Below are 20,681 nucleotides of genomic sequence, written 5' to 3'. Positions count from 1 at the left end.
AATAAATAAAAAGAAATTAATTACTACAGTCGACCCCCCCTATAACACTGTTGATTATTCCGTTTTATATGAATTCCATGTTGTATGAGTCACTTAGATTTTACAAATGCGTGTGCCGGGCTGTGAACGGCTCACCTATTTGTAAAATCTAAGTGACTTTAAACACAATAAAAACAGCACTATGTAGTTGGATACGACAGACATTACATTTTCTAATTGCATAGCTTTTGCATATAGATTTTCTTGATGGATGACGCGAAGAGATATAAATAATTTAGAAAAATTCTGTTCTCCCATTTTTTGTTTGAATAAGGAAATGACTCCCTTATTTTTTCCTGTCATTGCTGCCACAACACTTCAGAAAATAATATTCAATTTAAACTAGACAAATTACATCGAAAAATATTTATTTATAATTTCTTCTAAACATCTCGCGGGCCGTAGCTGGCCCGCGGGCCGGGGGTTGCCCACCGTTGTTCTAACCAACAGTTCTTCTTCAGGTGAAAAACGGACAAATGAAAGAAAAATTTGATGGAACAGTTATGTCCAACATTGACAACGCTTGCACAGGTTTCCTCCGAATTCCGTTTCAAAACTCTTTCAAAAAGAACTGTTTCATCAAATTTTTCTTTCATTTGTCCATTTTTCACTGAAGAAGAACTGTTGGTTCAAAAACATTAGTGAAAGCTGTATAGTTGAGTTAACACACCGTTTTTTGGTTTATGGTGGATGTACGTCTTGAAAATACAATGATTATATTAGATGGCAATGTAAAACAAAAATATTGTTTACTATTCTAGGTATTTTATTGTATTTACTATTTCTAAGATTTCTAAAAATAAACAGATATTCAAAAGCATTAGACTTTGAATAATCACTCATCTTCAAAAATCCAATGCTAATTTTTATATTTTTAATGAGAAAGTTTTAACAAGTTTAAAGTAAAAAATAAATAAGGAATACTAAATTCAAGTAGAAATATAGAAAAAGGAGATATATTTAATTGATAAACATAAAATTATATTTTCATTGCCATTTTATAAAAAATAGTATTTTGCAAAATTCCCATTGAATCTATGAAATAAAATCTTCCTATTTTCTATAATTCTCATTTTATGAAATTCAGAAATATCCCAAAATATAAACTAAATGAAAATGTTTTATACCAAGAATTCTCAAATACAGCCATCAAAAAAAATTTGGCATGGCAATCAGATTAATTCTGAATGATTTTCAATCCAGTGAGTCAATTTTATATGTTTTCACTCACTTAATATCATCAAAATATCTGTCACATTTTGAACAGTTCTTAACTGAAATTCATCTTGGACAACAAAATCCTAAAAGTAAAAGAATATGGATGCCATTTCAAAAGATTTTTATTACATTTTCACAAAAGTGCAGCTATGAATTATTTTCTATGGTCTGAGCAACATAAAATGAACAAATTCGATAAAAAATTAAAAAAGAATGTATTAAAATGTTTCTAAACTCCAAGAAAACTATTCTATTCTCCAGTTCAATTATATTTGTAACAGCATAATATATTTTTAAAAGTAAAAATGATTTTAAATCATCCAAATTAATTCCATTTCATCATTCACAATTAATCTAAAATAGAAACTGATATATTATCTCCATTAGCAAATTATAACACAGTTGACTCACCTTAAAACAAATACAAATAAAGTGAATTCTCAAAGCAAATTTTGCCCTTGCCCTGGCAAAATGCCATTATCACAATGTTAATAAGCCAAACAATTGCCATATTTTAATCAGGCTACTTTACTATTAATAATTAAATTCTGAGTAATTTGGTACTAAAAGTTAAGTGTCATATCTTATTTAATTTAATAAGAGATGACACCTAATGCCTACCTCTTTGGTTTATTATTAAAAATTGGGCTTTGAGATGTCACAACATTAATTTTCCCACAATAAAGCAAACAAAAATTTTACTAGAATTCATTAAATCAAACTGTAAATTACCTTCACAACCCCCCAAGAAATAACTCTATTTCCAATAACGATTTTTACACTTTTCAACATGAACAATAAAAAGTGGTACTGTAATAAAGTAGTAATGTTCCATTTTGAATAGCATAGATTTTCTTCTCCTAATAAGCAAAGACAGGTCGATCTCCAATTGTAAAGCAATTCTAACATCTGGTTTTAGTGGACCATTCTACTATATTTAGAAAATAGGAGTTAAATTTTAAGGATGACCATCCCTTTAAATGGATGTAGTCCCATGAAAACATAAGCTAATTTGCATACAGGAAATGGATATAGTGATACCAGATTTGGCTACTTTGTGCCAAATTTGGCTCTTTTTTTACTCTTTTGTTACCAAAAAGTATTTTCTACTTTTTCAAACAATCCTCAATGGGGGGAAAAAAATCACAGATTTCTTTTTTTAGCTTTGTTTTTTTTTAACCACTCTGATACACCACTCTACACTTAAATGGCAAATACCACCTCTTCCTCATTTTGTTTGATTTTAAAATCATTTAGAACATTAATTTGTTTTTGTAAATAAATTTATTTAACTTTATTAATTAAATTAATTCAAAATATTATCATTTAGAGATTTCAATCAACTCCCTAAATTGTGTCATCATGACCTTGACCATGAAAATTGTTAATACAAATTTTTGATAAAGTGAACAATCTACTGTTCCCATGGCAATTCATATTAATGCAAGTTGACTGTTATCATAAAAATTTTAGAATTTTCTAAAGAAATCCAACTTTTGTATTTGTAGTTACTGTATTTACTCGTGTATAAGACAAGGTTTTTATTCATTTTTCACTGCTTCAAAAATCTAGATCGTCCTATATGTGCAAGTGAAGGATTCTTTGTATTTTTGCAATAATTTTGGTGAACCGTGCATAGTTCATGCTGCCATTATAGCAGGGTGCTGTCGAGGTCAAGGTGAATGGCGCTTTCAAAGAGATGGTCTAAAAATAGCTGGTCACTTAGCAATGATTATAAATGTAGTTATTTCATATTTGTTAAATTGGTATTTTTAATGAATATTTGCATATTCTGAATCATTAAAAATACTCTTTTCTGGTCAAGCACATTATAATCTTTTGGTTTTGCTACATGAATATCAGGTGCGTGGAAAAGCATTCCTCAAGAGCTGATAGCAGGAAATACTACATTTCAAATTCACTCAATGGATCAGAGGATGATGCTTTGTGGAATGAGAGTGAGAAAGAGGACAGTTGTAATGAAGCTTTGGAGGACGAGTCCAAGTAGACAAAAGGTGATAGTGTCAAGAAAACATGGTTGTTTGCCTTAATACAAGCATTTGATAATATTTCATTTGTGATTAAACAAAATAAAATTAGAATTGTATTAATAAATCTAATTTTCTTTATTTTGATCTTTAAAGTCACGCCTCGTCCTATATGCGAGATTGTCTTATATGTGAGTACATACTATATTTTATTTATAGAAAATAAAGTACTTTGATATTGAAGCATCAGAAAATTATTTCCTAACATTTCATTGTTATTTTGACTAATTACTTTTCAATCTAATAAACTGATGATATAAGTATAAATATCACTTACATGATGTTTGTTTGCAATTTTGCCTTAACTGATCAAGATGTGCTAAAGTTTGATCAACAGTTGGACCTTGTGATTTAGTAACTTGCTGCCTGAAAAAACAATAAAATTTTAATTATATAAAATTAAAATCATAAAATATCATAAAAACTATTTTATAAATTTATCTACACTTTTTTTTTGGTGAATGAAAAATAAGAAAAAAAACTGTAACTTTAAAATTCCATTTTCATAAACCTGTTTATTGTAGATTTCAAAATGCAATGTTTACCATCTAAATTAAATTATATCTTAATCCATATTAAATGATTATTAATTGCAATTAATGTCAAAATACAGAACAAACAAAACATGCATTTTTTAAAGTTTTTCAACTATTTTTAAAATAAGTAAATCACGTAATCAGTATCTCAATTAATTCAATCTGAACTTTTTTCTATTTTATTAACAAATAAAATGTTTGAAAATTTTCTAACGAACTATGACTAATCATTTAATAGTTGTTTCATTATATAGCAAACTAAGTAGGGAATAGACAAATAACTGAAAGAATAAACAGACATATTCATGTTATCAATTAAGGCAGTTAAATTAAAAATAGAATGATGACAAACAAAAAAAAATACATTTTGTTATTATAAAATTTGTCTTTTACCTTTTCCTTTTATTAGGAGTTAAACCAGATTTTGAAAGTTGAGACCCAATTAATTCAGCAAGTTTTTCTTCATGCTCTTGAGACCAATATTTTAAGACAGATACAACAAACTGATCATTTAATTTAACGTCCCTACACATGATGTGTTTCAGTAATTCTGCTGTTGGTCTAAAATTAAAAGAAATATTCATTAACAATATTTAAAACTTTTGTTATTTGTATATCAATGATAAATCATATAAAGAATGAAAAATAAATAATATTGTATTTGCTTTGTACATGCTAAATGATTTATGGATGATGATAAAAGTCTAAGCATTATACTGAAGATAAACTAATTTAGAGACTCCACTTGTACATGTGTAATAATTAGCTTTAAGCTACAAACAACCATGCACCACAGACAAACAAGAAATTATACAGATTTTAATTTTTAGAAAATCAAAGCAATTTTTCACACTCTAAATCAATCAACACGTTTACAAAAATAATTTAGAAATATTTATATTAAATGACTATATACCTGTTTCCCCGAAAATAAGACATCCGCAGAAAATAAGACCTAGCACAAATTTTGCTGAATTGCGAAATATAAGACCTCCCCCTGAAAGTAAGACCTAGCGAAGTTTTTTTTAGTCGTAACGGTCATCGACAGATGGTTGAAAGTGGCCGTTGGCTTTTTGAAAGTACAGCCACTGATTGGTCTGCAGACAGTTACGCCACACGGCATGATTTGCATAAGACTATGGCTTGGGAATCACAGATTTGCATAACGTTACGGCTGGTGATGGCTAATTGGTCAGCCGGGAATCACGCCACGTGGCATTTGCATAGTGCTACGGTTTAGTAAGCACTAATTGGTCATCGAGTCCGATGTTGACGCTATAAAAAGGCAACAGTTCGACACACCGGATATACGTCACTCTCGTCTAAGTTCGACTTGGGAATTTTTTTGTTCAATAATAAATGTGAATTCTTCTTCTTGGAAAAAATAAGACATTCCCTGAAAATAAGACCTAGCGCATTTTTCAGAGCAAAAATTAATATAAGACACTGTCTTATTTTCGGGGAAACACGGTATGAAGCATGCAATGCCATAACATTGTAAATGCTATTTTTCTCTAAATACATTTTATCGAAGAATTGAATTCTTTACATAATGTTTTCTGTTGCAAAAAAATATTGTGGCAATAGTGTCACTGTAAATGGTTGTATTTTGAAGCTGAATTTATATGAAGCCATTACGTTTAAAGTGCAAATAATGTGACTTTTGGCACTTAAACATTATGGCTTATATTTTCATCATTTTGATATTCCAGACAATTTGTAATCTAGTGAGTTTTTTTACCATTTTATTGTAAAATCGAAATGAATTCATTTACTAGATAAAGTGTTTTTTACCTCTCCCAAAAAGTTCGCTTTTTGGCATTTACAACATTATGGCATTACACATTTCACATACAGTTGCAAATAAGTTCATCACTATTTTAAGACAACTAAATATATTAGATGAAATCTGTTATATTTAGTGTTTTTGCTCTTGAATATTTAAAAAGTAAATGAATTCTGTTGTAAAATATTCTTTTACATTCAGTCCTAAAACTATTTATAAATATTCCAAAAATAATTTGTAATTAATGTGCTTTCAAAATTCAAGTCTATTAGTAATATTTTATATAAATTAGAATTTCATTAATAAAATTTTATATGAAATTTGATAAAGAATAAAAATTGCTTTCATAACATTTTTATAAATGGTAAGTAAATGGTAATGATAATATTTTAATCAACATAAAAACCTTTCCTAAAATATCACCTTAACATTAATAATTTCATTCATTTACTACTTATAATATTGTATATCATACACGTTGATAAGCATAAATTAAGAAAATGAGATATAAATTCAAATATTTAAATGAAACTTGCAATAAATTTAATCAAACTTTACATGAGATATACATTTTGACATAATTTATCAGTTTTGAAAAATATCACATAATCTAAACTTTTACTTTCCTTAACTATTTTAATACTGCTTTTAACTCTATTAATTTGATTATTATGTATATTGTTACTAATTCATGTAATTTAATACTGTAGGGCCATGGTTCTCAATCCGTGGTCTGTGGAACACAAGTGCTCTGTGAAGCCACTTCAAGTGTTCCACGAAAAAATCAAATATACAATAAAAAATTGTTGCAAAAGAAAAATCAATAGAATGTATAATAATTTTTGTATGGGAATATAATCTGCAAATGCCAATGATGTATACTAGACCAAGTGCACTCTTGATTTCAAAAAGGTTTGCCACCCATGCTTTAAAGCTGATGTAAGTGTTCCACAGAAAAAATTGTCAAAGTTTAGTGTTCCCCGACTTCAAAAAGATTGAGAACCATGGCTGTACGGTATATCACACATTTTAGCCCATTAATAATTTAATAATTAACATATAATATATCTATGGCCATTATACTAATGAGCATTTTAGCTTCCACTTAAGAGTCCTCTAGCCTTTTTGTTTTTTTTTTTTTGGGTCAATCTACAAACATTACATAAAACCCAATATCACATCAATTAATACATACTAAAATCTATTATAAAAAGAAAGACATTATTTCTAATATATAATAAGTTACAATTTTATAACTTACATAGAACAAATATAGAATTTATTAATTTTTCTTCCAGAAACTAAAAATGTATCACTGTTTTTATAATGCATCCTCTTGTCATTATGGTTAGAAATGCATGATCTACATTTCCAGTGCACTTTTTTCTTTTGTTTTTGACAATTCAAATCATATCTACATTTTTTTGTTCATAGCAATGATAAAAAAATGCAGATATGATTTGAGAATTGGAGTTGTCAAAACAGCAATCATCAAGCAATGAAAAATCTTCAGATGATTTTGGTCATTGAAAACTTAAATCAACCAAACCAATTCTCTCAAAATAATTCCTTTGGGATAAAAAAAAGGCCCAGCAATGTCCAGAATTATTTCTTCTAACATTTTACTTGAATGAGTAGGATCCAAATATGGAGTAGCAACTAAAACTCCCACACAGTCTTGGGATTTATTCATTTAATCTTTCATGCTAAAGTCATCCTATGCACAAACCATAAAGAAAGAATACTGTCTAAAAAAATTTCAATAGCAGATGTTGGGTTGTATGACTGAATGCAATCATCAGAATATTTTTGGTTGCTGGAGTTGAAAGAAATTAAAATGTTCCAATTCATAAACAATTTCTTAGTAAAATGTTTATGAATTGGTACATATATCATGTCTGTAGAAATATTTGAAAAATTTGAAAGTATTTGATTTGATGACAAAAAACAAGAGCAGAGCATCACTAATCTGATTAATTGGTGGCATTGTCATACATCTGAAATCGTTTTATATGAAACTGATAGAATTGTTTGATTCCAAAAATTTTGTAATTGGTAAACAGTTGATCCCACATTTTGTAATAGATGTCCATTCATATAAAGCATGAAAAGCAAGCTAGAAAATTATGGAATCAAAGTGTGAAATTCATCACATGCAACTCAAATTAGTTGAACATGATAGCAATGCTTATTTAGAATTGCTGATGCAGCTCCATATAAAACAATATAACAAAATAAACCAGATATACCACTGTGTTTCAAGCAAATGAGAGAGAAAACCAGTTCACTTCTTCATACATGGATTAAATGATAACATGACATTAGTTAGTTATGTTCCAAAAAAGAAGAAAACAGTTATTTTTTAAGCAAAATACTCGTACATCAAACAGCTGAAATCAGTAAAGACAGAAAGAAAATCTCAGATATCTGTATATAGTCAAAGATTCTCTAATAATAATAATAATAATAAACAATGCTTTACAACTTTAATTTAGATAGAGTTAGATAACCTAATAAAGAGGATTTTAACAATTTTGGAGGGTTTATCACACCAAGGCTGACCAAAAATAGACCAGTTCTTTTACAAAAAAATTAGTCTTTAATAAATTTCCTTCAAATTTATGAAAGGAGGCATTTCAGATGCAAGTATCCCTCATCAGCTTACAAATACATAGTACCAACTTAGCATACATACAATTAAAATGCTAATAGTTAACCAATACAAAGGAATTTTTTATCTATACAGTGCATTGTATTTACAACAATTAATACAACCCATATACTAAAGAACTAAAAACTATCAAACATAAAATTTTTTTATATTAATGTGATATATCACATTATCTGGGACCAGTAAATGTCTTATTTTCTCCCACATTTTCCAAATTCTGGTAAATGGTTCCACTATTAATAATAAAATATTGTTAAATATATTAAAATCAAAAGGGAGGGAAACTAACAATGAACTTACAATTATTAAAATAATTGGTTTCCAGACCTTAAACAAAATAAATACACCAAATCCATAAGACTGTGTGAAACCAACTGCCTTGTTACAATTTTCATTTTACAATGTGATGTGACTTTACTCCCACATCTGTTCAACATCTGTTTCAAGGCTATGTAAAAACAATGTCATTCCACCCCTCATGTAGCTTCAGTCCCACATTGTTATTAATTCTAATGTTTTCCTGTATTTTCAGAATTTCTGTGTGTTCCTGTAGTCTTCTGTAGTCAGAATATTCTGATCTATTTTTTGGTCAGCCTTGGTATGATAAGCCCTCCAGAATTGTTAAAATCCTATTTGTTAGGTTATCTAACTCTATCTAAATCAAAGATTCTCTATTGACAACATATAATGAAGTGAAAGCATTAATCATAATAACTGCCCATACTGTTGTTCCTTTACTTCTGAAATGCTCTCTTTGTATTGAAGAGAAAAATCAGATGCCAATTTCTTTCCAGATGAATTAGTATCAAAACTAATTTGTTAACAAAAATTTTGGATCATCTGTGATGAGAACATTTTCCCATTATTCAGGTGGCTGATTCTGATGCTGTCTGTCTATTCCATTCCAATTGAGCTCTTATGGATATAGGTTAATGGGGTAGAGATTACAAATTTCTTGGCTTAATGATCTCCTTCAAAAAGGTTTCTAGCTATAGTCTACCTTGATACTCATCTTACTGACAAAAAGATACAAGTTCCAAAAAAAGCTGAAAAACTGTCATGTATCTATTGAATTTTGCAGGTAGAACTGTGTACCAGTCATCCTCAATGGTGTACATCATGTTCAATCTTCAGATGTCCATCTAGCACAGCACATGTTACTGTCTATTGAAACTGATTATAACAAATCATAACCAAATTTAATTAATTAACATCACAAAATTTGCCTGATAGCATATTTTTGCAAATTGTTTGAAACTGATAATCTTAAAAGGGCATTTTCAGACAAATTAAAAATTCTAGCAACCTCTGCTTAGTTTTCACTAGCTTCCAATCTGCCAATGGCTCTTCATCTTATTATACAAATATTATCATAAAGGCATCTTGAACAAAAATTTTGTCTTCAGCAATAGCATTATTGTTAAATCAGAAATTAAAAGGAGTGTTTGGAGAGCTCTTTTAAAGTTGTTCTTACTTTGTATAGATAGTTCTATATCAGAATATTTCCAGGTTTCACTAGTCAATGGATTATAATATATGTGCACACTATTTTGATTAAAAACAAATTTCATTTTTAAAACAATTAAAGCATGGAACATTCTTAATTTATGCACACTATTATTATATATAGCAGGTCTGTTATATAGTATGTATATAAATTATAATTTACAAGCTACAGATGTTTTAATCATTATGTATTTGAAATAAAGTTTTAAACAATAACTAATACTTACTTCTCTTGTTTTAATAACAGCAATATACTTGTAAGTGCTTCAGCATGCGCTGTAAGAATTAATAAATTTATAAGATTTGAATTTCATATGATTAAATAATAAAATATGCAATGATCAGATATAAAATTATGCCATTGTAGATAGAAATTAAAATATTTGTTCATGTAATATTAAATATTATATTTCAAATGACTTATTTGATGAAAAGACAAATATCATATTAAATTCATTCAATCAGACAAATCATTAAATTCATATAAATAAAACTATATTTTCTCAAGCTTTGATTTTTAAAATAATTCACTTAAAAATTAAAGCATAGAAAAACCTCATAAATATTGATAGAATGAAAGTATGTTAAATAGATCATATTAAACACTGAATGACTGACAATTGAATAAATCTGTTATAATTTGGTACATTTGTGTAATGACACAAATGTATTAATCAAAATTATCACCTTTTTACAAATTCCAGCAAATAATTTAATATGAGGTTTATTTAAAAGGTGATAATTTTGATTAATTCTTTCTAGTTCCAGTACAAGTTATTATTTTTATTTATTGGACACAAATGTACCAAAATTGTTTGAATTTATGTTTTTTATATATATATATAACAATTTCTACTTAGCTATTAGGTATTTATCTTTTTCTACCATTTGTGTTTTCATTGCATTAAACACTTTATAAAAACAATTTTTTAATCATATATTTAAAACTATAATTGCTTAATAAATAAAAAAGACATTACTATAACCAAAACTGGAATAAAGCAGTACTACATGATAACTCTAAATTTTAATTTGTCAGCTGAAAATGTATGAAAGTCCAAATTTTACATATAAAAAAAGCAATTTAGTAGTATCAAAGTATCATGTGTGAAAAAGCAAGTTGTCCAAAAGCAGAATATCCAAAAGTCAAGGATCACATATACTACTAATATAGAGAATGTTGTAGCACGAAATGTTATGATCAATGTCACGTATTATCAAAATAAATTAGTAGCAGTTAAATAGACATAATTAATTTATAGAAGTTGAACTTTTGTTGTACTGCAGATTGCAATCAGATATCAAATCAAGTTAACCACAGTACCTTTTTCAATGATAAAATGAATTAATACTATAAATATAGCGTATGTTCATAAAGTCAAATGAGTTAAATGAGAATGACATCATTGTTATTTTTATTTCATTAGACTTTTCGAATGATTTGTTTATAACTAAATGGATGTTTCTAAAATTGAAGATATGAATGTTACTAGTGCAGCCTTATCCGAAATATTTTTCTTAGATTGCTTCAGGTGGACAGTTATTTCAATCATTTCACCTTTTAATTCACAATTTAAACATTCAAGTAGATTTAGAAACATTGATATCGTCAGGCACCATTTTCTTAACGAAGTAAACTAACTCTTTCCCTTGTGAGCTTCGTTACAGTTTCATTCAAAACATCATCACCACAGAGCATGCGCACTGAGTGAGACTACTACTTTTTGAATGATTCATTACTAACGCATTTAACTCGTTTGACTTTACGAACGTACCTATAAACATACATATTCATGTTATGTTATGAAACATTTTTTAAACTTTTGGTATGTCATTAAAAATTCTGTAATTAAATTGCTAATTTTATTGTCATTATTAATTTCATAATTATTTTTGCTTTAAAAAAATAAATAATTTGAGTTGAATAAAGTATGGTAGATAATGTTATTTAATATTATACTGTCAAAACACATTATTATTTAATAATTTAAACTTACCTTGAAATTCTAATTTTGGTAATATCGGAAGTATATAATCAAGAGGAATATTGTGAGCAGCAATTAATTGCCACAAACAAAACTGTTCGAAAGATTCCCATTCTAAACTGGCATCTATATGAAACAAATCATTAATATAAGAATAAATCATTTTTAAAGCAATTTAAAAAATGTTAAAATAAAAAATAATATGTATACTTTTCTAATTATATTTTCTAATTACTTTTCTAATAATATATTTTTATTTTGAATACTGATTTGACTGAGGAAAATAACTTGGAAAAATCAGTTTTCTAACATTTCCTGATAAGCAAAACTGTCAAGTATCATGTGATATAGAGTGCCCAGAACTCAGCAGTAGTGCATTAGCAAGCATGACAGCTTCAAAATGTGGTACCGATGGATATAATGAAATCACGTCTATTTTGTACAACCAGTACGAATTAGTAGGAAGGTTACTTAGTGTAGTCACTATGTCAAGTATCAATATAATATTAGAGTCACATACTAATATTAAATTTACATGTAACATTTTACAGAGAAATCTTTGATTAGAATATTATTATTAATGCTTGTTTTAAATCTGAAGATATTTTATATTAGAAAAGGATTGAAAAATTTTAACATTCTATTGTATAACAAATATAACCAAATTATCATAGATTAAAAATATAAATAAAAGAATTATAGTTACATCAGCTTAATGATTTTTCTTTTTCTGAATTTAAATTTTAAATAAATCAGTATTAAAAAAATTTAGAATATTGAATTTCAAATATTTACAACCATAACATAGTATTTATAAAATACACTTATGCAATTCAATCAGCCCAATCATATTTGTTTTAAGAGGAAAACTTTTCATATTTTTACTGTTTTCTTCTAATTACATACTTATCAGATGATCGTTGACATAATAATTACCTATTTAATGTATCTTTACTAGTATTTTTTAACACAATTTAGTAAATAGTAAATTTCTACATTAAAGTAAATTAAATATATTCATTTATTCTATAATATTAAGAAAACAATTTAAACTCTAAAACAAACTTAAAGATAAATTTTCCTTTATATTTTAATTTAATGATATAAGACAGAACTTACTTAAAACAGATAAAAACGAGTCTTTGCGAAACATTACCATATTGCCTTGAAGAATATGACAAACAAGATCTTGAAGCTATATTTTATAACAAAAATAAATCATTTGATTACTTAACTGAAATGAAAAACATAATACAGCAAACATTTATTATGTAAATAGTCAACATATTAAAATAAAATGCAATTTAACATAAAATTTAAACTGAAACTTCATGAAAAGATATAAATTAAATATATAATTTTTAAATATTAAATACATAATAAAAATACTAAACAATTTTTAAATATAAATTTGTTATCTTATTTATTTATTCTTGAAATATTTTTAAAAAATCATAAAAGTTTGACGATAAGATTTAAATTTTATACATTTAGGAATAAATGTATACTGCCACAAAGCAGCTATTCTGTCCATTGGAGGTCAAGCCAACATTTTATAAACTGTTATAAAGAAAGAACCACTTCTAAACAATTCTGTTCCAGTTCTTTTCAGAAATAATCTCCACTTGATGGTTTTCTTGTTTTCAAACCTCAAAAATGTTTACTTAACAATTAGGTATATCTTATCTAGTTTGAGTGTTTAAGCATTTAACTTGTTTTGTTAACTTCAATAAATTGTTTTTTATGAGAAATCATCTTGTATGCTTTATTTGCAACAACATAAATTAATTCATAAACATTTTCATTTGTAGAATTTTGTATAAACAAAATTATATTATGATTTTGATTTTTCTAAATACATAAAAATTCTAACTACTTTAAAAGAGTTATTTTAAATTATACTTTATACAATTTCTTCCAAGTCTATTAAAGTTAAACAATAAAGGAGTCACTAAAATTAAATAGTAATAAAATTTTACTTTTAAATATATTTTCTATATAAATGCCTGATTAAATATTATTTTTATTATTATTCTATTCAAACAAAAACATTCAATAATTAATTAAAAATTATTCCTATTATCAATATTAGTAACAGAAATAATTAATATTAATTTTTAAAATTTTATAAAAATCAAAACACATTTATTTTAGTATACAATAGAGCATCAATTATCCGAATACCAATCAACTGAAACATTGGTTAACCAAGAGCGTTCCAGATGGCAAATTCAAATTTCCACTAGTGCTGTGGCATTGCAGCACTCTCCCTCTTCCTGCCAACCTGAACTGAAGGCCTAGTTTAATACAGTAATACCTCGACTTACGCTACCCCGACTTACGCGAACTTGGAGTTATGCGATTTTCAAATCTCGTCGATTCCTCTTTTGTTTGAGTGCCACGCAACTCTCGATTACTCACTCCCCCCACACTATTGTTTGGCTTACATGTTCCGATACGTGTTGCGCGGAATCGACATATAACTACAATTTATTTTGTGTTATTTATTTCTGTGTTTGTTATATCTATTGAGACTCAAGAAACTCTATTATGTCATCCAAACGAAGTAGAACTGATTATTCTACATCAAACAAGAAAAAACTTTATCTTTAGAATGTAAAGTTAACATTATTAACTTCGATACAAAAATGAAAATTTGTGAATTGGCAAAGAAGTTTGATCTACCAGAATTGACGGTCAGAACAATTATAAAAGGTAAAGATAAAACTCTTGAAGCTGTGAAAAATGCTCAATCTTTAAATTCAAGCATCATTCGTAAATGTCACAGTATTATCCCTGAGATGGAATTGATGTTAAAATTATGGTGTGATAATTAAGTAAATCTGAAAAATTGTATAATAATATAATTTGTTATACATATATATTATCTAAGATTTTATTAAACATTTTTTTTCTAAATTATTGTTTTTTTAGTCTCCAGCCCCAATTAAACATTATTTGTATGTATTTATATGCAAAATTATACCCCGACTTACGCAAATTCGACTTACGCGGTTATCGCTTGGTCCCACATATCGCATAAGTTCGGGGTATTACTGTATACTAAATTATGTAAGGTGTGTATTTGTAAGGCATTTGATACAAATTACATACAGTACAGTTTAGTGTTTAATATATTTTTTTGTAAATGATCAGTTATCCGAACAACCCAGTCCTGAATTGTTTCAGATAATCAATGCTCTACTGTATATTTTATTTTTACAATCCTATATTTATTTACCTGAGTTGGATCTATACAGGATACAATAAGATTTAACAATTCAGCATTTCCAATGGCAATATTTGGAAACTATATTTTAAAGAATAAAAATAATTCAAAATCTTTAAATTTAAGACAAAAAATAATTATTTAAAAATATATTTACAATTTTTTTTAATACCATACAATAACTGAATATAAATATTTTTATATAATCTAAAAAAACATCCCTAGAACTGTATTTTCTAAATAAGTGAAACAAAGTAATCATTTTTCTCACTTTTAAAACCAAATTATACTTTTAAATATTTGTAATTTAATTAATAAGATCTAAATTGTAATGTTAATTTTTAGACTAGTGATATATAAATTTTGGTAGAAACTTAAAAGTCGTTATAAACTTTTACTATTGGATTGCATAAATGTATTCCTAGACAAGCAATCATTAACTGAGCTGCTCACTTGCCAAATCGATTAACTCCAAAAAAGTAGGAAAATTGATAATATAAATTATTTTAAAAAATTCTTTTTAAACTTTAAATTTAAACAAACATTGTAGAATGTATTCATATATACCGTTATATTAAAGCATAGCTTTAATGTAATGATATATAAAATTAGTTACGTGAAAAATGTATTAATAACAACAACGATTACATCAAGGATTTACAAATGGAGTTAATTGATTTGGCCTGTGAATGGCTCAATTCTTAATCTGACTGAAAAATAATTAGCAGATAATAGAGCCAACAATATAATTATTAGTTCAAGGTCAAACCAAAACATTTTGCATTTGATTATAAACCAATGATGAGAAGAAAATCTAGAAAATGTTTTTCTGTTGAATTAAATTTAACTTTTAATTTTAATAAGCTAATTCTACCTATTTTTTATTAAAGATATAAAGTTTCTATGGTATCTGATTCCAATGATAAAAATGGAAATTTATTCAATGCAAATGAAAAAACATAAATTATTTGAATCTATGTACCTATCTATCGATTTAGGTGTCCATAAATGTTCTTTTCTTTTTTTATACGTGGGGGACCCAAAAATAACTGGATTTTTTGTATAAAAACTTTATTTATTAACTTTTTTACAAAATTTCTTCAGTCACCTTCAAAAGTACACTCAATTAGATGCGATGCACTTGTCAAGTCTTTTTCCCACTGTTTGAAGCATCTCTGGAACTCTTCAACCTTGATATCATCCAGAGCCCTTAGCGAAGCTGTTTTTACCGCCTCCACATCTTCAAAACGCTTCCCTTTTAGATTTTTCTTCATTCTCAAAAACAGAAAAAAGTCACACGGGGGCTAGGTCTGGTGAATACGGAGGGTAGGGAATGACAGGCCATCCCTGAGAAACCAAATAGTGAGTCACTCGTAAGGCCGTGTGTGCAGGGGCATTGTCGTGATGAAGGAACCAGTCACCTGATCGCCAAAGTTTTGGACATTTCCTTCGCACATCCTCTCGCAGACATCTTAACACTTTTTTGGCAGATTTTTTCAATGTTTTCATCGTTTCAAGATGTTGAAGGACTCCCAGAACTTTGCAGGTGAAACAAAATAACAGTAAGAGAAACACAACACTACACTCAAATCTAAAACCTACAAACAGCTGTGCAAACAGTGTCAGTTTGACCTTCACAAAACAGCTGTTTTGTGAAGATCTCTACTAACCCCATGTAATGGGAGAACTCTCTACTATGTCTACGAATAGCAGCGCGCTCTCAGTTCAGTTTTTTTGGGGTCCCCCTCGTATGTTATTATTCAGCACTGCTATACAGTAAACTTAAGAAATACAATAAGTAAACTGAAAAAGCAGCTCAAAGAATTGTTACTACAATATGTTATAAAGATGCTTTTCTGTAATGTATTTAGATTGTGGCAATGAATGACAAAAAAAATTTCCAACTTTGTATTTAAGTAATTAAACATAATTTGATTATTAGAAATAAAAACAAAATTTCTGTCAAAAATTAGCTTAGTCAATGAACTGTTTCTTTAAGATAATTAGTAGCATTTTCACATTTCTTACAAAAATTTTATACCAAAGACCTAAATTATATTTGATACTAAAATATGGTATAAATTATGTATATTTTAGATTATAAAAATATAAATTCTTTACAAAAGTTTGCTGTAACCAAAACTTTAAATAATTACCTGAGTGTAAATGTCTGGTATAATATAACAAAACATCCTAACATCATCCTCCTGACATAACTGAAATATTTAAATATATTTTTTAAATATTTAAATTTAAAATTACATAATATTTTAAAGTCATTGCAAAATTATTTACCCTTAAATCACTAAGTAAACATGTAGCTAAATCTTTTGATTCCAAACTTTTTACATAATCCCTATAGGATGACATTCTATTATCTTGAACTTTGCTTGCTTTAAGAAAATATAAAAGAAGATATCCTAAACGCTGTTGATGCGTCGTCATTTCTGCTAAAATCATTAAAAGAGGTTGTCTACTAGGATCCTCTTCAGGAGTTTGACAAAGATTTCTAATAAAAATTTAGAGAGATATTATCTTTTAATATTAAGTAAATATTGTATTATATTTGCTTATTTTATATTAAAATAATAATATAAAAAATAAACGATTATAAATATATTTTAAAATGTCTATTTATTAGCTTTGTTTATCTGTGTAGTAATTTCATAAGCATTGCAGCAACTACTCCCTACACCATATTATTAGTACTGCATTTACAAGAATCTTAATTTAATCAATTACATTCTATGTATTTCGTAAGAATATTACAGATCAAGTTAGAATTTAGGATAAATTGTAATGCCAATTAATTCAATTAATCAGAATACAATTATAATAATCCATATAAAAACTCAAAAATTTCTTAGTCAAACTAACAAATTATTATTAAACAATATCTAGTAATAAATTATTTTCTTTATAAAATTATGTAGAAACAAGACTATGCACACAATTGTAACTCCCCATTTAAAAATAATTAAAAAATTGAATAAAAGAATTAATCAAAAAATATTTAACCTATAATGTAAAACTAAATATTTATACAAAAAAATTACAAAATAATACAAAAAAATGTCTTCAAACTTATATTGTAAATATTAATAAACTATGTTATGAAAAAATTCTTTTTAAACCCCACTCTTTTAAAAATCTTGTGCATAAGCCTGGACAGAAATAAAATCTATTAGAAAATAAGAGATACAAATTTGAGCATATGGTTAATCAAACTACCAAGGTTTCCTGCACATAACTCACAGTGTCATATAATCCATACTAACATACAATCCACATCAAATTGCTCGAAAGGAAATTAAAACCTTCACACAAAGCATATCACAATATATACTGCATTTCCTAAACGGCCATTGAAAACATGACATTTACTGGTATAATATAATATAGAAAGTATAATCTCAAATACTTTTTGTTTCTTGTTTCTTTCATTTTATTTACATTACTATTACATACAGTATGTTAACAATAACATTGGTAAACTCCAGAAGGTAATAGCACATCAAACAGTAAGTGTAATTAGGAGAAAAGCTAGTATCCCAAAATGTTGTTTTCAAAATATAGGGGTTAAGAATTTTGGGATACTAGCTTTATTTTCTAATTACACTTAAATTTAGCAAGAGATGGCACTTAACACCTGTATCTAGTACCAAATTACTTAGCATTTAATTAATAATAGTAATGAAATATAGTCTGATATAATTTGGCAATTGTTTGACTTTAATTACACTTATTTTTTGATGTTCTATCATCTCCTAAAGTATGGCTAGTCTTATCATTAACATCCTGTAGATGTAGTGGTAAAGTGAACAGAACAAATGAAATATTTGAGACAGAATCAATTAAATTGCATTATGACAAAAATATAAAATGGAAATGATACAAAAAATTTTTTTATTGTTTTACTTTATTTATCAAATAATATAAAAAATAAATAAAAATATACATTGATTATAATAATGACAACTTAATATCTTTTGCATCAATAAAATTAATGTCCATCAATTCCAAAAAGCAGTATTGCTAAGAACTGCTTACATCTTATATCATTAATTGTGAACATCTTAAATTTTTGGTAAGAACCCAATATTCAGTATTATTTGTGTTAAATCTTTATAAGATAAAATTAACATTCTAATAAATTATATATTACAATACTTGAAAATAAACTTACCGAAACATCACAAATAAAGGTGTTCCCATCGAATCTTCTAACGTTCTATAATATAAATAAATCAAATTATGGTTCTATACTGTGCCTAAAAATACAACTATATTAATGAAAAAACTGAAGAAGTTTGTCATAATAATGATAATTATTCAATATATTACCTAAATAATCTATAACATACACGAAATGAGACATGCGAAATTTAGAATTTAAATTATATAATAAATAAAAAAATTATTAGGTTTATCAAAATTATAAAAATTTTCAGAAAATAATCATTATTTAATAGGTATTTATTTCTGTAAAATAATGATTTATTTCAGATAATTTATTTCTAAAACTATTTTAGAATTATACAAAATTTTAATAATAAGTAAACTTTGTTAATTGAACTGTATTTAAATGCATCTTGTAATCTTATAAATAAAATACCATATTCTAATAAATAGCACAGTTGCAAGCTGAAAAAAGTTATAGGCAGTGTACTGTTTATTAGAATAAATACAGCATATAAATTTCTCAATTTTCTAAAAATACTTGAATATATATTTAATAAATATAAATATTGATTTTTGTTATTATTATATCATATACATTATTTTTATTGGTGTCTGACAAAAATTTAAATCTAACAACTTTTTCTCTCCGTTACATCTGATTATTTTCTAAATTTTTGATGCAACAGATCAAATCAGATTTATTATATCAAAAATTTCACTGCATTTTCTAATTATTTTTAGCATAATCATATATCAAACACAAAAGACTAAAAGAAACTGAAAAACAATTGACAAATTATTATTAGTTATTAAAATGTGTTGTTATTAAATTGTAAGTAATGATTTATGATTTTCAGTACAATTTCTGAATCAAAGTTTCTGCTCATTTACAATAATTTAAACTTTAGCATTGTCTTTACTAACTTTACATTTTCTCTAAATTTTATTCACTAATTGGATCAAAACTTATTAAATTTTTCAGTTACACATTAAAATATATACATCTAACTCATCAAAGATACTCTCTATTCATGTCAATTTATAAATCTCACTAATTTTTATTTATATACACTTTTTAAATACAAACCTCACTTTATTCATTTCCATTCAGAATTTTAATTAAAATAAATTGATTGATTGATTAGTTGACATTTTGCACTAGTACATTAATATACTAGTGCACTGTGTTAAAATTGTGGCTACATATTCAGCCACAGTTTTGTACTTATAGATAGGTTTGATTCACAATGGAGTCAGCTAGTGTAAATGAGAAATGAATGAAAACTTTCTTTATAAAATAAAATGCTTTTACAAAATGTAGAAAACAAATCTACTGTATTTCCTTGATTAAACCCCAAAGGACTTATTTTAAAAATCTAAGTATTCCTGGGGTTTAATTGAAGTTCTCGGGGTTTATTATCTTGAAATAGAAAACAAATAGATAAAAATTAAAAGAAAAGTAGCCTAATTACTCATTCATT

At 26.6% G+C, this 20,681-nt stretch overlaps 1 protein-coding gene across 1 annotated transcript in view; it reads right to left on the bottom strand.

The window, feature by feature from the left end:
• LOC111638041 (integrator complex subunit 3-like) overlaps positions 1–20,681 on the bottom strand; it is a 136,004-nt gene that overhangs the window by 8,069 nt on the left and 107,254 nt on the right. Inside the window, exons 19-27 of the mRNA XM_023383672.1 lie at positions 19,205–19,249; positions 17,314–17,527; positions 17,175–17,234; positions 15,031–15,099; positions 12,909–12,984; positions 11,802–11,915; positions 10,032–10,080; positions 4,235–4,402; positions 3,583–3,671 (exon numbers count right to left, since the gene is read on the bottom strand). Coding sequence (XP_023239440.1) covers positions 3,583–3,671; positions 4,235–4,402; positions 10,032–10,080; positions 11,802–11,915; positions 12,909–12,984; positions 15,031–15,099; positions 17,175–17,234; positions 17,314–17,527; positions 19,205–19,249 — 884 coding nt within the window. The remainder of the gene's footprint in view (positions 1–3,582; positions 3,672–4,234; positions 4,403–10,031; positions 10,081–11,801; positions 11,916–12,908; positions 12,985–15,030; positions 15,100–17,174; positions 17,235–17,313; positions 17,528–19,204; positions 19,250–20,681) is intronic.

Source organism: Centruroides sculpturatus, unplaced genomic scaffold (assembly GCF_000671375.1).
Source record: "Centruroides sculpturatus isolate CEXI.00-Female unplaced genomic scaffold, Cexi_2.0 scaffold1095, whole genome shotgun sequence".
Lineage (NCBI taxonomy): Eukaryota > Metazoa > Arthropoda > Arachnida > Scorpiones > Buthidae > Centruroides > Centruroides sculpturatus.
The sequence above is the reverse complement of the archived record's forward strand: the minus strand, read 5'-3'. Positions and strand labels throughout refer to the sequence as shown.